General features: G+C 38.8%; 2 protein-coding genes across 2 annotated transcripts in view; both read left to right on the forward strand.

Annotated features, from left to right (window-relative positions):
- The first annotated feature begins 211 nt into the window (after positions 1–211).
- LOC114248624 (ommochrome-binding protein) lies at positions 212–3,238 on the forward strand. Its single transcript, XM_028181917.2, has 2 exons — positions 212–364; positions 2,338–3,238. Exon 2 carries the CDS (start codon positions 2,353–2,355, stop codon positions 3,166–3,168), a length of 816 nt encoding a protein of 271 aa, XP_028037718.2. The 5' UTR covers positions 212–364; positions 2,338–2,352; the 3' UTR covers positions 3,169–3,238.
- A 761-nt stretch (positions 3,239–3,999) lies between these two features.
- LOC114248614 (uncharacterized) overlaps positions 4,000–15,499 on the forward strand; it is a 29,399-nt gene continuing 17,899 nt past the window's right edge. The window contains exons 1-10 of the mRNA XM_089737978.1: positions 4,000–4,068; positions 5,397–5,539; positions 6,522–6,675; positions 7,914–8,107; positions 9,031–9,237; positions 9,991–10,131; positions 10,889–11,099; positions 11,936–12,111; positions 12,927–13,179; positions 13,684–13,835. Coding sequence (XP_089594104.1) covers positions 4,018–4,068; positions 5,397–5,539; positions 6,522–6,675; positions 7,914–8,107; positions 9,031–9,237; positions 9,991–10,131; positions 10,889–11,099; positions 11,936–12,111; positions 12,927–13,179; positions 13,684–13,835 — 1,682 coding nt within the window. The 5' untranslated portion in view covers positions 4,000–4,017. The remainder of the gene's footprint in view (positions 4,069–5,396; positions 5,540–6,521; positions 6,676–7,913; positions 8,108–9,030; positions 9,238–9,990; positions 10,132–10,888; positions 11,100–11,935; positions 12,112–12,926; positions 13,180–13,683; positions 13,836–15,499) is intronic.

Here is a 15,499-nt window from a genome sequence, read left to right on the forward strand (position 1 = left end):
AGTGGTTCGCGTTTCCGACCCGGTGGTAGATTGTGCGAAGCACTGCTCTTGCTGGGACCAGTGTTAGCAACACTCGGGTTTAAGCCCCGTGAGCTCACCTACACGTCACGGAGAAGCTACAATAGCCTCTCAAGCCTATCAGCATAGGTAGGAAGAAAAAACATTAGACGGAACATTAGTATCTGTTTATAAAATTATACGTGTTAGTTTTCGTGTATTGAAATTTTGTGCGGCAAGTCGGTCAGTGGGAACCGGCCTTATATTTGATTTTACTATTGACGAACTAGTCATCGGCCAGTGCGATACAAATTTTCATTGTAGTCGCTTGTGTTGCGTAATCGAGAACAAATCGATTTCTATTCTGGTAAGTAAGGTTTGTTTTGTATTAAGCAATCGATATTTTAAAAGAGGACATCGCTATAGCCATATTTATGTCTATAGGAAACGTGCGTGATGGAATACTATCGAGAAAGTTCTTCGTAGAGACAATTTTTTTGTTTTTATTTTTTTGAGAACGACTTTTTCTATGTTTTCTTGAACAAAGAATGTCTTGATAATTAATATTAGCGCACGATAATACAAAAATGTATTTAATGTTGATAATGTTAAAAATATATTGTGTTTTTTTTTTCTTTTCTTCTGACGCGTTGTGAACGCGCGTAATTACGATCCCATATTTGCGCGTATTTTTCATCGGTACCACCCTCTTTTATTGTGCCTACTATGGAACAACTAAGCATTTCGTTCTATACGATCGGGTAACGATTCACGGGAGTAAATTTTTAACGAGCTACGCCGGCTCTATACGTTGGCCCTAACATAGGCCCCAACGCCACTCGCCCAACGTGTGGATCTAGAAAATGCATTGGCCCCAACGTTGGAGCGATTGTTGGTAGTTGGCCGTCGAGTATCGGTTTTACTAAAGGAATATGTGCCACCGTTCGCGATCCGTGCACATGTGAGCGCTTTGCTCAGTCCTTTTCAATAATAATAATAATAAGCCCTTTTATTTCTTGCTTTACAAAGTTTAAAGAAAATATATATATATAATAAATATAAATGTATGTATAAGTATTTAGAATGTAAAAGAGTTTTGTAATAAATCAGTAAAATTTAGTTAGCAAGAACCCCGGATCGGGTAAAGGCCTCCTCCAAAGATGCCCAAGCGTCTCTATCCTGTGCTACGTCTATCCAGTTTGGGCCAGCTGTTCGTCTAAGATCGTCTTCCCATCTGGTTAGTGGTCTCCCTCGACTTCTCTTGCCCGTTGGGCCGCTCCAAGATGTAACTTTCGCAGTCCATCTCTGGTCTGTATATCTCGCGACATGGCCAGCCCATTTCCATTTTAGTTTTAGTGCATAAGTCAGGGCGTCGGTCGCGTTAGTGGTTCTTCTTATCTTAGTATGCCTTACCTTATCCATCTTCCTTATTTTGAGCATGCTCCTCTCCATCCCCCTTTGACAGGTCCTGATTTTTTTTGTGGCTTTAGAGGAGAACTTCCACGTCTGGCACCCATACGTCAGGCATGGTAAGAGACTTGAGTTCATAACTTTTGTTTTGATGTCTGTGGGCATATTACTTTTGAAAATTTCCTTTAGGTTCCAAAATTTATTCCATGTCGATTGAACCCTTCTTTCCATTTCTAGTATGTCGCTGTTTTTGGCAAAACTTAGCAGTTTTCCCAAGTATATGTATTTCTCTACATATTCTAGTGGCTCTCCATTGATTTTTATAGGATTTTTCCATCTGTTGTTGGTCATTATCTTGGTTTTAGTAAGGTTCATCTCGAGCCCCACCTTGATACTGGCTTGGTGTATAGTCTCTATCATGTATTGCATCTGGCCGGCCGTCTCTGACAGAAGTGCTAGGTCGTCTGCGAACCTAAGATGACTTAAATATTCTCCTTTTATACAAAGTCCTATTTTGTGAAAGTCCAGCTTGCCAATGATGTTTTCCAGGATTGATATAAATAGTATATCCTTTTCAATAACAATTATAAATTATACGCACTCGGTACTGAAAAAACGCTTAGAGCAATTTCAATTTCGGTATCGTACATCTTCACGTTGGCTCTGACGGAAAAGAACTAGTTTATCAGTCAACGTGTGGACACTTCACCAATTTAACCGCTCAACGTTGGGGCCAACGTGTGGAGCCGATGCTAAAGTATAGAGTTGAACGTAAGCTCTATAGCTACAAAGTTATTATAATCTAATTAAGGATATATGTTTCAATTTATTTCTTTAAGCTATGATTCCCAGTTAGACCATTTATTTTTTATGCTTCCACTAACAGACATCATCACAATTTTCAAAACACAACTTTTTTACAAATTGCAGGTACCCAATGCAAAAATGAAGTTATTAATATTATTATTGATTGCAACATTGACGACAGCTGACGAGTACTGCAAAGGGATATACATCGATCAAAATTATTACAACGTCGAAATAATCAAAGAAGGACTTACCAGAATATATCAGATAGTATTTAACGATAACGAAAACACGTTATACTTCACATTCGATCAATTAGCATATGTCCCGACGAGGCAGTTAGGTTATATTAACATAGCAACAAAAAAAACTGGCATTATCGATAGTATCCGAAACGCTACGGGTTTGGCATATGACAGATCGAAAAATCGCATTTACGTCGGCGGCTCTGACGGTTTGTTTTTCATTAGTGACGCGAACAAAGTACCAGAAAGATTACCTGTTGTTGAAAATATTAGGTATCTGTTCTTTAAAGATGTTTTGTATATGATTAACAATAACAGGAAGGCGCTTAAGTTTGATAATGGCGTGACTGTTCCGGTTATGGAGTTACAAAATGTACAAGTTGACGCTCTGATGCTCGACGATGGTAATAATATACTGTTTTTGGATAAGGAAACGCTATTTCGCGTTCAATTGGGCACTACAGTTATTAATATACACGAAGGTTATTCCGTTACTAGCATAGCCACAGATATATATTATAAACCTTACGTTTGCACGAAAAATGGTCTGTACGCCTATAACAAATACAAGTTTGCTTTGGATAAAAAATCTGATAAACTAGCCAATTTAAGAGCTTTGACTTTTAATAATAGAAATGAACCTATTTATATCGCTGTTGGTCATATTGTGAAGTTGATTTACAATCCAGTACCCTGTTTTGGTGATTAAGGTTTAGTTTTTGTAGATTTGTTTTTGTTAAAAACAGAAAACTGTTTTTTAAATAAATAACTCAAAATGACGTCGTTTTTAGTATTGTTTTATTCTTTCCATCCATTCATTTCGTCTATGGTTTTTAAATGAAAGCATAACCATTATCTACCTATTATTGTTATTGCATTACATTCTGTCTATTTTACCTTAATATGGGTTTATAAATGATGGTCTTATTAACTTTACGTTCAATACTTGAGCAGAGTAGTTTCCTATATTTTTAAATTATGTATTATTAGGTTGAGAACAGCATTGGCCTCCGGAAAAATAAATTAGGTCTCTCATAATCCACGTCTATCGACAATGACATTAAAACTGTTACATAAAGGTGCATAGCTAAAACTATGGAGGGTAGAGGTAAGAAGAGTTTCTGTGTGTGAAAAAGTGTCCATTAAAATCTACTAAATAAGGGTGGCGCTGCAGTAACAAACGGGTAAATTTAAAAAAAATAAAGAAGTAAAAAAGGACGAAAGAACTTCCGTCTGGCGAGCCATAAAAAAAGAAAAGAAAAAAACTTTAGTCTCGTTATGGCGCCCTTTTCAAAATAAGAATAAAATGAAAACTGAAGTTTTATAAATATAAGTGTGTGCTTATCATTTCTTAACGATTGATCAAACATTTAGGAAGTAATACATAAAAAAATATAGAATTTTCTCGTTTTTTTCCCTAGTAGGTCTGCAGTAAGTGTTTAAACAAAGAAAAAATCAAAAATCTCTGTTTTGTCAAATGAAATATCGCCGCCATTAAATTAAATGTCATTTTAATTTCATTTGGTTTGAACCAAATGTCCGAAGTTCTTATTTATATATGGTTACTAAAATGTTTGCAAAATGGCGTGCAGCTTCATTGGGGCGGAAAGTAAGTACTTATCACAATAAAAAATATTATCATATCCCATCGACGATGTTATGATATTAAAAGTTATAATTAAAACAATTGTATAAAAACGAATTAAAACATGTAAGTTCGTCAAAAAATTTTCAGCTTGCTATGTCCAAAATTATGAAATTTTTAACGCATCGGAATTCATTAAAATTAATTAACAAATCACTGTTAATTAATGTATGTAAAATGTTAACTATTAGTTACAGAACACTTACTTCTGCTATTAGTGGATAAAGGTTGCCATTTTGAATTTCGTGTTAGCGTTTAACAGTGGCTTGGCTTATGGGCCTGGCGGTCCATTTTGTATTGTTGATGCCCATGAGTGACTACACTACGATCACAGAACAAAGGCTCATTCGTCTGCAAATGCAACCAAAAACGGACAAATTCTATTTCACAATACCTAATAAATTTGAAAATTTTTGGCGATGTTCTGACCAACGAAACGCGATATCTTGATGAAATCGATTTTCTAGTTTAAAGTTACTAAACATTTTCATATCCATATCCAAAACATTTTCAAGGTGATCATTAAATAATAATTAAAAAAAGCTACATATAATTTCAAAGATCAATCTAGAACACGTAATCTACATACAACAGAAACCGTAATCCATGTAGCGTCATAAATTCTTCTGCCTCTATTTTTTCTAATGTTTTTATTTAAACGCATCATCGTGTAAGTACCTATGTACTACGTATAAACTTTGTGCTGAGTGATTCATCAAAACACGCCTAGGTACCTTAAATATTTACAATCTTACAATGAAATATCTTTGAAATACGATATCATTACTACATTATTACGTAACAGGCAACCGAAACGCCACGAAAAGATAGCGTATAATTTTTGTTTTAATACCAGGGAAATAATAATGCGTTTTGGTTTGAAGGTGTCTAAAGCTGTTGTACTAAAGAACTCAGATCTCAAGGTGGGTGGCGCTGTTTACATAGCCGATTTCTATGGGCACTTTCAACAAAGTAAGCACTAAAAGATAAAACATTTGAAGTCTTTATTTATTTATTGCTTAGATGGGTGGACGAGCTCACAGCCCATCTGGTGTTAAGTGGTTACTGGAGCTCATAGACATTTACAAAGTAAATGCGCTACCCACCTTGAGATAAAAACTCTTAAGGTTTCAGTGTACTTACAACGGCTACCCCACCATTCAGACCGAAACGCATTACTGCTTCACGGCAAAAATAGACGGGATGTTGGTGCATACCCGTGAGGACTCACAAGACGTCCTACCAGAATCCGCATCGACGGGACTCTTCATTAATAAAATTAATTATTTCAGACTTCAGTGTTCTGGAAACGTTTATTAAGGAGCCAAAAACATTGTTTTTTTGCACTCCTGGCCATGTTTACGGTCACCAGCGTCGTTTATTTGTTCACCGGTTACAGGGAGCCTCTGAAACCTTTTCCTTTCAACGAGAAAACGTAAGTTGTGTCAGTAGAAACTATTAGCTTGATGAAATTGTCGCGGCCTAAAGGGTAATACGTCCGGTGTTTTCTTGTTGAATGACCAGCGTTCAAATCCTGCGAGAACGTTTTTTTTTTCAAAGTTTTTTTTGACGCTCGTTTTTTGAGCGACTTCCTTAATTTAATGTATCTAATTCCATATCTGACCCAGACTACCAGGCAACACTCGCCCGTCACCCTAAACACGTCATTTCGGATCCTCCCGATATACTTTTGGTCCTTTTAGGGATATCAAGCATCGGTTACCGCTCTCGTCGAACTCTTGGAGTGCGACGGAAGGGTTTGACGTGCAACATAACCCACAGACACAGTCCACTGAGTTTCTCGCCGGATCTTCTCGGTAGATCTTGATTCCGATTCGGTGGTAGATTCAGCGAAGCACTGCTCTTGTTAGGGCCAGTGTTGGCTAAGTCTCTCAAGTTGAGCTCCGTTACCTTCTCCTACCCTAAATACTAGAAACGTTTTTTTACTGTCACTATATTATTTCCAACGGTCTTTTGCCGCGAAAAACTAAAGCTTTATTCGTCGACATTTAAATACCGTGCTAACTATAGTTTATTTTTCTATAAAAAATATATATCTTGTCTTTTACGTTTCATCTCACACAGAACGAACTAACAGTATCTTGAGGTTCTGGTAATAACCTGCGTCTGCCTACTAGGGCAATAAAAAATAAAAAAAAGATCCTGATTTTTTTATAGAAATATAGACTGTAGTTAGGACAACATTTAGATGTCGACGAATAAAGACGAGCATAAAATATAATGACGAGCATACGGCCCACCTGATGGTGATTGGTTACCGTCGCCCATGGACTTCAGCAATGCCAGGGGCGGAGCCAAGCCGCTGCCTTCTTAATCTTGATGTTCTTGAAATAAATTATATATCGACTCGAACACGATGCTTCTAAAGACTTGTTAAATTACTGGAAAATCTATAGGAATCAAATACGTATGAATGAAGAGTTTTTGCAACGGGATAAAGGCACGGGTTGCGATATGCCCCAATTGGATCCCTTCTCCGATGTGACCATGAGATATGTTAAGGAGACACCGAAGATTGTCTGCGAAGGATTAGATTGGGTCGATTGTTATGTTAGTAAAATAAATATGTGTACACTTTTACGGGATTACGGACGCCTTGGCCTTACGGGAGTTTATAGATATCACATGCCCTGAACGCCGCCTCCAACCTTGACGCATGAGGTCTGAGGCCTAATTATATGACGGCTATGCTATTCCTCAAAAGGGATCGCAGTGTAGTTAGTATACATGGAGGTCAACCAATACCATCATTAAATATGAAGTGTGTTATTATGGTATAACATAACAGGAATTATATAAGACACAAAAAGTCCAAATGTTGCGACTAGAAATTATATAGGACACAAAAAGTCCAAATGTTGCGACTAGAAATTATATAGGACACAAAAAGTCCAAATGTTGCGACTAGAAATTATTTAGGACACAAAAAATCCAAATGTTGCGGCTTGTTATAAGTCCTGCGTGTTTTAATTTACTCGTAAGTTAGGTACTTTAAGAAAATGTAAGGTTTTGTTATTCAAGCCAATCCTAATCACTCACAACAACAGATGTCATACATGAGTAATCTATTGTTAATAAATTAACTCTACGTTGGACTTGACGGCTTTGCGTTTATTAGATTTCCCTCGGCTAATATTCACAAAGCATGCGTCTTTTCATCAGCTCACAGAGAAATTACCGTTTTTTAAATTAATGGGAATTCAAGTGGACGTCGAGCTTGTAGTCTAAGCGGCTACCAGAGCTTATAGACATGGCGTAAATGCCGCCACAGACTTTAAGACCTGAATAGGTACGTGAGTCCGCGCGGATAGGTACCACCACCCTGCCTATTTCTGCCGTGAAGCAGTAATGCGTTTCGGTTTGAAGGGTGGGGCAGCCGTTGTAACTATACTTGAGACCTTAAAACTTATATCTCAAGGTGGGTGGCGCATTTACGTTGTAGATGTCTATGTGCTCCGGTAACCACTTAAGATCAGGTAGGCTGTGAGCTCGTCCACCCATCTAAGTTTTATAATTTTTTATTATTATTAATAGTATTGTTAAATCTCTATTAATATATTAATGTAATGCATGCTGTGATTGCCTATAATTAGAGTTGCAGTTATCAATTGCTCTATACATGTCAATGTTATTTTATGTCTTACTGTAAACCCTGTCGGTAATCCTTAAATAAATAAATAAATAAATAAATAAATAACTGCCCCACCCTTCAAAGTTGGAACGCGTGACAGTCTCGCGACAAACAATGAAAAGAACATGAGTTGCAAAAACCCAATATCGTTTTTCAGCATTCAAAATGCTACGTCATCAAGGAGATTTTGAGCAGAATGAAGGATGTGGTGTGCAATTACAAGGACATCGTCCATGTGAACGATCAGCATTATTATATCGGCGATCCGGTTAAGGTTTACGGCAATGGATCGTATCGTTTGAATATCAGCGACCATGTGAAGGTTTCGTGTAAGGGCGTCGATAAGAATGGGTAATCAAGTTTGTCTCGGCTTTAAATGTCAACAACGTTCAGGTCAAGTGGTGGCTTTGAAACGATAAGAGTGCTCATCTCAAGGTTTGGTGTGAGGACGATTGATAATTGTGAGAAAACGCGTTTCATTTCTGTCTCGGCTTACTCAAACAGTTTCTGGTAAGAGCAAGTTGAAGACTGCAGCAGGGTTTTGATTTGTAGCTATTTTTGTTTTGATTTTGGTTTGGCAAATTGTTCATTGAACACGGTGTCTTGGTTTTTATTGCACTGGTTCGGCGGACCGGCTTTCGATTCACTGGGTGTTGAACAGTTTTTGGGGCTGGAGCTATGGTTTTTTTATTGTAGGCAGATGAGCATACGACCGATCTGATGGTGAGTGGTTACTGTCGCCCATGGATGTCAGCAATGCCGTGGGCATAGGTGAGTCGCTGCCTACCGTATAATAACCGTACTGATATCACGAATGTGATTTTATTGCGTAACAACTGTCAATTCAACCCGGTTGCTTCCGGCAAAAATGTATATTATTATGATGAAGGTACCACAACCATGCGATCTTACAATGCCACAAGTGATTACATAATCCTTCATTGTGGATCGCAATGGGCCTTTGGATGGATTTAATTGGTGGTAGGACCTCTTGTGAGTCTGCACGGGTAGGTACCACCGCCCTGCCTATTTCTGCCGTGAAACAGTAATGCGTTTCGGTTTGAAGGGTGGGGCAGCCGTTGTAACTATTCTTGAGACCTTAGAACTTATATCTCAAGGCGGGTGGCGCATTAACGTTGTAGATGACTACGGGCTCTAGTAACCACTTAACACCAAGTGGACTATGAGATCGTCCACCCACCTTAAGCAATAAAAAAAAATCGTTCTATCCTTGCTCTCAAAAATATTTTATGTTGATACTTCATTCGTACCAGATTAGGTATAATATCGCAGAGATGGTTCGGCTATAAGTCCGGTCTGCGTCCAGTACCTAAGCCCCTCGTGAGTCGAGCCGGTCGCGAAAACACCTCCGATATACTAATACTGGGCTTCGATTCGACATCTCGCAACGGTTTCATCAGAAAGATGCCCAAATCATACAAATTCCTTAAGGACGTACTTAATGCTACTATTATGAAAAGGTGAGCTTTTGTTTTACTCGATTTTACTAGCTTCGCCTATAGAACGTAATATTTGATACGTGATATTCACCTACTACAAAATTGGTATATGGCACATTTATCAAAGACCTATGACAGGGCAATAATTTAATAAGTCTGTCCCCATTATGTTGCTGGGTATCTTGAATATAGGGATTTTTGTAACCAGTTGTTGACCAAATCAGAACAATGGGAATGTTACCTGCATTTATGTGATTATATGAGAAGAAAAACAGAAGACAAATGGTTCACATTAAAGGGCGCAAGCTAGGATTACCTTCTTTTGGGTGCCGAAGACATGTGGTCAAATAGTCAGGATTCTAATAGTTTCAAGGTATGAGGAAGAGTGGACGTGTAGTGGGAATATGTCGGTAACTCTCAAGGTGATGCTTCACAGTGATATCATGAAAATATTGTATTTTTTTGTTTCTAATTTGGCACTAACCGGTTACATCCGCAGCTTTTGAAGGTTTTGCCATTTGATTTTCATGACTTAGATTTTAAATAGCAGTAAAGTTTGCCGTTTGGTAATAAATACAATAAAAACGTGCAGCGAATCATCTGTACCGAATCTACTTCCGAGGGATATAAAAATTATTTATTATATTCAAATTATTAATAAAATAATTAAAATCTCAGTATATCAAAAGGCTCAAAATCAACCGCACCGGTATTAAGCGATTATAATAAAATTAGCTTTAATTATACTTAGCGCTTCGGTCATTGGCATTTCAGTTATAACATAGTGGGCGAAGGAACTTCGAACGCTCTGTATCCGATACTAACCGGCCTAGAGCTACCAGACTGGGAGAGTTTTCCCAAAGACAAAACCATGGACCATACGACGTTCTTGTTCCACCACTTGAAGAACGACGGGTGAGGATGAAGTGATGATGATTTGGTGTCATTTAGCTTGTTTTGGGTCGCAGAGTGTGATCTTCAAGTTGTTGGCTTTTTTGGTAAATTCAATAAGGGCCCTTCTTCAACATTACTCTCTTCATTAAGGCTCTGCTAAGGAACGTTTGTAGTGTAACGCGGGTAACCATCATAAAACACAAGATATTTGAGAGATGCCTGAATCTCGTTAATGACCGTTTTAAGATAAGCTTACATACGGTTGCTCAATAATATCGCCCGTCCAGTGGAAGATCTTTCCTTTGTCGTTCGTACCTCCCAAAGTATGGTAAAAATTATTATTAAAAAGATGACGTTACGTTACAATAACAAAACCAAGAATCACAAAAATATTCTGAGATTTTTTATTTATTTATTGCTTAGATGGGTGGACGAGCTCACAGCCCACCTGGTGTTAAGTGGTTACTGGAGCCCATAGACATCTACAACGTAAATGCGCCACCCACCTTAAGATTTAAGTTCTAAGGTCTCAAGTATAGTTACATTAGATTGATGGTCAGCTTGTAGTCACGTCAGATTTCGCACAGCATCGTTCAACGTTAGGTACGCCTTAGGCGGGGGTTTGGCTGTACACACCCGATACTGTTGATGTCCATAAGCGACAATAAACACTATCCGTCAGGAAAAACGTATGCTCGTCAACCTTCAACCTTAATTCAATAGTAAAACACGTCTTGCGGCGACAGATATATTGATGACTTTATTGTATCGCCCACAGCTATAGAACAGCATACTTCGAAGACATGCCCTGGATAGGTACCTTCCAGAGGTTTTATCACGGCTTCGACTACTGCCCCGCGGATCACTACCTCAGGTCGTTCCTGATGGAAGAGAGCTCTAAGGGCAGGAAGTGGTGGCACGGCGTCAAGGGCCGATATTGCATAGGCAACGTGCCCCAATACGGACTCTTGATGAACCTGACCAAACAGGTCTTTTGGATAAATTTTTCACTTGTATCACCGATAATGGTTACTGGCGTCATTTGACTGAAACATTGCAACGATCAAATTTTGGTTTTGGAAGACATTTTCTCTCTCTCTCTCTCTCTCTCTGATTTACTTTTCTATGTTCTATCAAGTTCTAAGCTTACATTAAACTTATTAGTACCGGTTAGATTGAGCATTTTCAAACTTTTGCTCATAATTGAGAGGTTTAATCGTTGTAACATCGCGTCATCAAACTCTTTAATTTGATGATTTTGCTTTTTTCATTAAAAAGCAAATTGCACTGAATAATGGATAAAGTTTATCACCGGCCGATTTGTTGGAGTGTGATAGGAATAGCTAATGTACACCTATCGGTCGTTAGGTATAATTTTAATGTACTTACGTTATATATATCGAGGGTTGGAAGGCTTATTTGGTTTTAGCGACATTAAAGGTGCATTTTATTTGGTTTAAGCATCAACAGTTCAATATTTTTAATTGAACTTCAATTAAGTTTACTCCATTCATATAGCTGAAGAAGTTATTTTGTTATGATACTTTTTTCCAAATTCTCAAATTCAAAAGCTCTCCTGTAAAGTTGCAAAACTATCGCTTTACCAAATAGACTTTCACGTTTAGATATTTTACTGAATAATTTGTGAAGCCTCCCATAAAGAATAGACACTTAATAATTTTGCAGCTTTTTTTAAATTCACTTACTCAAGTTACATTTGTTTTATTGATCAGCATTTGAAAAATAAAGGTTTAGGATTTTGTTGGAGTTATTTCGGTAAATTGGACTAGAATTAATTGAAATTGATATAATTGTTGTATTCCAGTTTCTAGATTTAGACGGAAAACATTTCTGCCTTACCTTCATAGCTGATATAAGCCATGATGATTTCAATATAATATCGACGTCCGATGATGATGTGGTGGCATTCCTCCAGGACTTTTTGGATAAAGGGAGACAGAAGAATACCCTGTTGATACTCATGGGGGACCACGGTGCCAAGTTTGTAGCATATACATTAATAGTTTTGTCTTATTCAGACGAAGGTTGATAGGCTCCATTTTGAAGTCTAAAGGTCATATTTTCTGTGCCATCTAAGAGTTAAAGTTACGACCCAGTAGTCTGTAGATAAGTTGACTCTCCGTTTGGCCATGGTCTGTCTTTAATGTTTTCGATGAGATAACATTTTTTTTACCTATCTACCATCGGATGCAATAAAACGAATTGTTGTAGGTAATAGTCTGTCTTATTGCTTGTTAAGTCCTGGGGTGGGTGTTCTTAACTCTCCCACGAGCTTGCTCGGTATAAAAAAAAAGACGTAAAATCATCAGGTTGGTATCAATTGTGGTAAATCTGTAAAATACCCAAAAGTCCTGCCCAATTGCTTTCAAGCCTCATTAGAAGCACGTAGCATCGCTAAAGTAAAGCAATTAGGGCATGACCGAAATCGCGGACTATACGTTTTTGAAGTGCCACAACACGTCATTTCGGATCCTCCCGATTCACTAGCTCAAGCACCGATCATCGTTCTCGTCGAACCCGTCGCTTGCGACGAAGGGCTCGGCGAGTAAATTAACCCTCAGACACAGCCCACTGAGTTTCTCGCCGGATCTTCTCAGTGGGTCGCGCTTCCGATCCGGTGGTAGATTCTGCGAAGCACGACTCTTGCTAGAGTTCGTGTTAGCAACGTCGTCAGGTTTGAGCCCCGTGAGCTAACCTACTAGTTAAGGTTACGTTGAAATAGCCTCTCAAGGCTATCAGCTTAGGTAGGACAAAAAAAAAAGAAGAAGAGCCAAATCCTTGAACCACCCTTTCAGATACGAATCGATACGTAGGACCTATCAAGGCAGACTAGAAGAACGCCTGCCCTTGATGACGATAAAACTGCCAGAGACCTTAATTAAATCCAGGCCAAATGTACAACGTGTTCTGGAAGCTAACGCGGAAGTGCTCACGACGCCCTATGACTTGCACACGACGCTACTAGATGTGGTCGGTCTGAGGGAACTGGCCAACTCCTATAAAGTTGAAGGATCGAAATTAGAGAGAGGACTCAGCATGCTGGAGCCTGTAAGTGGTTCTGAATAGACCTCAAAGGACGATCAAGTGTCTTTGTGAAGACAATGTTGCGAATGAACCAATGTCCCAGTGTCAAGTTTTAAATACTTTGCAGCACCTCAAATGTATTTTATGTGATTAACCTTAAACTTACTTTTTTTTTTATTGTTTAGATGGGTGGACGAGCTCACAGCCTCCCTGGTGTTAAGTGGTTACTAGATCCTATAGACATCTACAACCTTGAGATATAAGTTCTAAGATTTCAGTATAGTTACAACGGCTGCCCCTCAAACCGAAACGCATTACTGCTCCACGGCAGAAATAGGCAGGGTGGTGGTACCTACCCGTGCGGACTCACAGTAGATCCTGCCACCGGTTACTTTCTGCTGTTGTAATGTTAAGAGATCTGAGAACTCTGGTCTCAAGGCAGATGGCGTAATTTACGCTGTAAGTGTCTATGGACCAAGGTCATAACACCAGTTAGGTCCGGCCATAAAGAGTCCTTCCGCAACGCAGATACCCAAGTCTCGTTCTTGCGGAGACGCCGGCATCCTGCCGCACTGGTGCGCGTGTACCAAGTGGAAGAACGTGTCCCGAAGCGACCCGGTCCATCAGCAAGCAGCCACAGTACTGGCCGAGTATATAGATAACATCACCAACGGACGAAGGTAACGAAGGTTCTAGTTTAGATTCGACTACTATGTCTTACACTATCGACACTCTTAACCCTCAGACACAGCCCACTGCGTTTCTCGCCGGATCTGCTCAGTGGGTCGCGTTTCCGATCCGGTGGTAGATTCTGCGAAGCACTGCTCTTGCTAGGGACAGTGTTAGCATCACTCCGGTTTGAGCCCCGAAACTTCATGGGTGGTTAAACGTCAAAACGGCTATCGTAGCATGCCGGTTTTGTAGTTAATGAAGCCTTATTTTAATAGGGACGTAAGGTTGAAATTCCTTTGTTTTTGTTGTAATTATATGTATTACTACCGAAATATTTGTAGGAGTAGTAGGTATAATAGAAGAGTTGGTTATTTAGTGGTTTAGAATAGCAGCACTTTTCGTAAGGGTTGTCATATGACGAGTGAGGGATTCACCGGAGAACGGGCAGCAGTGTTCTCTGAGTATTAAGCTATTGCATAGCTTTTATAGCGGGCTTTGAGCGTGGCGACCGAATCAAGAAATTCCGTAACGAAAATAAAACCTAACATCCCGTCCACTCCGCCTACCATGTAGCTCGCGTTCGACACATTCACACATTGCGCTTGTGTAGTGTTTGTGAATAAGCGCGCGGGTGACGTCGCACTGCATGAAATCACAGAAATAAATCAATTGATATTATTTCTGTGATGCACACATCATGAAAAGTCTGCCCATCTCTCTCTCGCGCGGTCTAGCTTATGAGTGTGAAGGGGACAGTTAATGTTTTGCTTTTGTTAATGTTTATAAATGTAGCGTGATCTTATTTTATTATTGTTTTAATATTAAATTATTATTGTCTAATTATAATTGCATAAGTTGATAAAAATGCTATGCAATAGATTTACCGCGGCAGTTCCCGATTGCCATACGTGTTTTTTTTATGTTTACTGCGATCGCCGACTAGCATTATTAAAATTTACTGGAGCTTTTTTTTGTTATGATATTTTTTCTAAATTTTAAACTTTAAATGACTCTTCTGTAAAATTCAGAAATGTCGCTTAAACAAATAGCCTTTTTACATATTATGCATTTTAATTTATAATTTGTAATAACGAATAAGTTATTTAGACAATAAACTTGAAGAGCGTTATAATAATATAGATGATGTTAACATTATTTTTTGCGTCGCAAATGCCATCAATGTTATGTGTTTGGTTTTTATAACTTTATTTTTCTGCTAGAGGCCGTCGTCTCTTTTTTGATATAACATAATTGGACTCGATGAAGGATTCATTGGGAAAAAACGATTATAAAAAGCAGGCGGACTTTTTTAAAGCTTTTATGACGTTATCTTGAATTGTAGTTAAATGTATATAAGTGAGCATGTTGTAGTTTTTCTTACCGCGTCGCTAATACGCTGCATTGTTTTTTCTATCTAAGCTGGTGGCCTTGAGAAGCTATGCCATCGTAATCGAGCGAATAGGTGAACTCAGGGCTCTAACCTGTTGTTGCTAACACTGAATCTTACTGGTGGTAGGACCCCTTGTGAGTACGCGCGGGTGGGTGCCACCACTCCGCCTATTTCTGCCGTGAAGCAGTAAGTAATGCGTTTCGGTTTGAAGGGCGGGGCAGCCGTTGTAACTATACCACTCGACACCAGGTGGGCTGTGAGCTCGTCCACCCATCTAAGCAA

This window comes from Bombyx mandarina, chromosome 24 (genome assembly GCF_030267445.1).
Source record: "Bombyx mandarina strain Sakado chromosome 24, ASM3026744v2".
Lineage (NCBI taxonomy): Eukaryota > Metazoa > Arthropoda > Insecta > Lepidoptera > Bombycidae > Bombyx > Bombyx mandarina.

Excerpts from the sequence above, each read along its gene's own strand:
- LOC114248624 (XM_028181917.2), top strand. The coding sequence starts at position 2,353 with ATGAAGTTATTAATATTATTATTGATTGCAACATTGACGACAGCTGAC.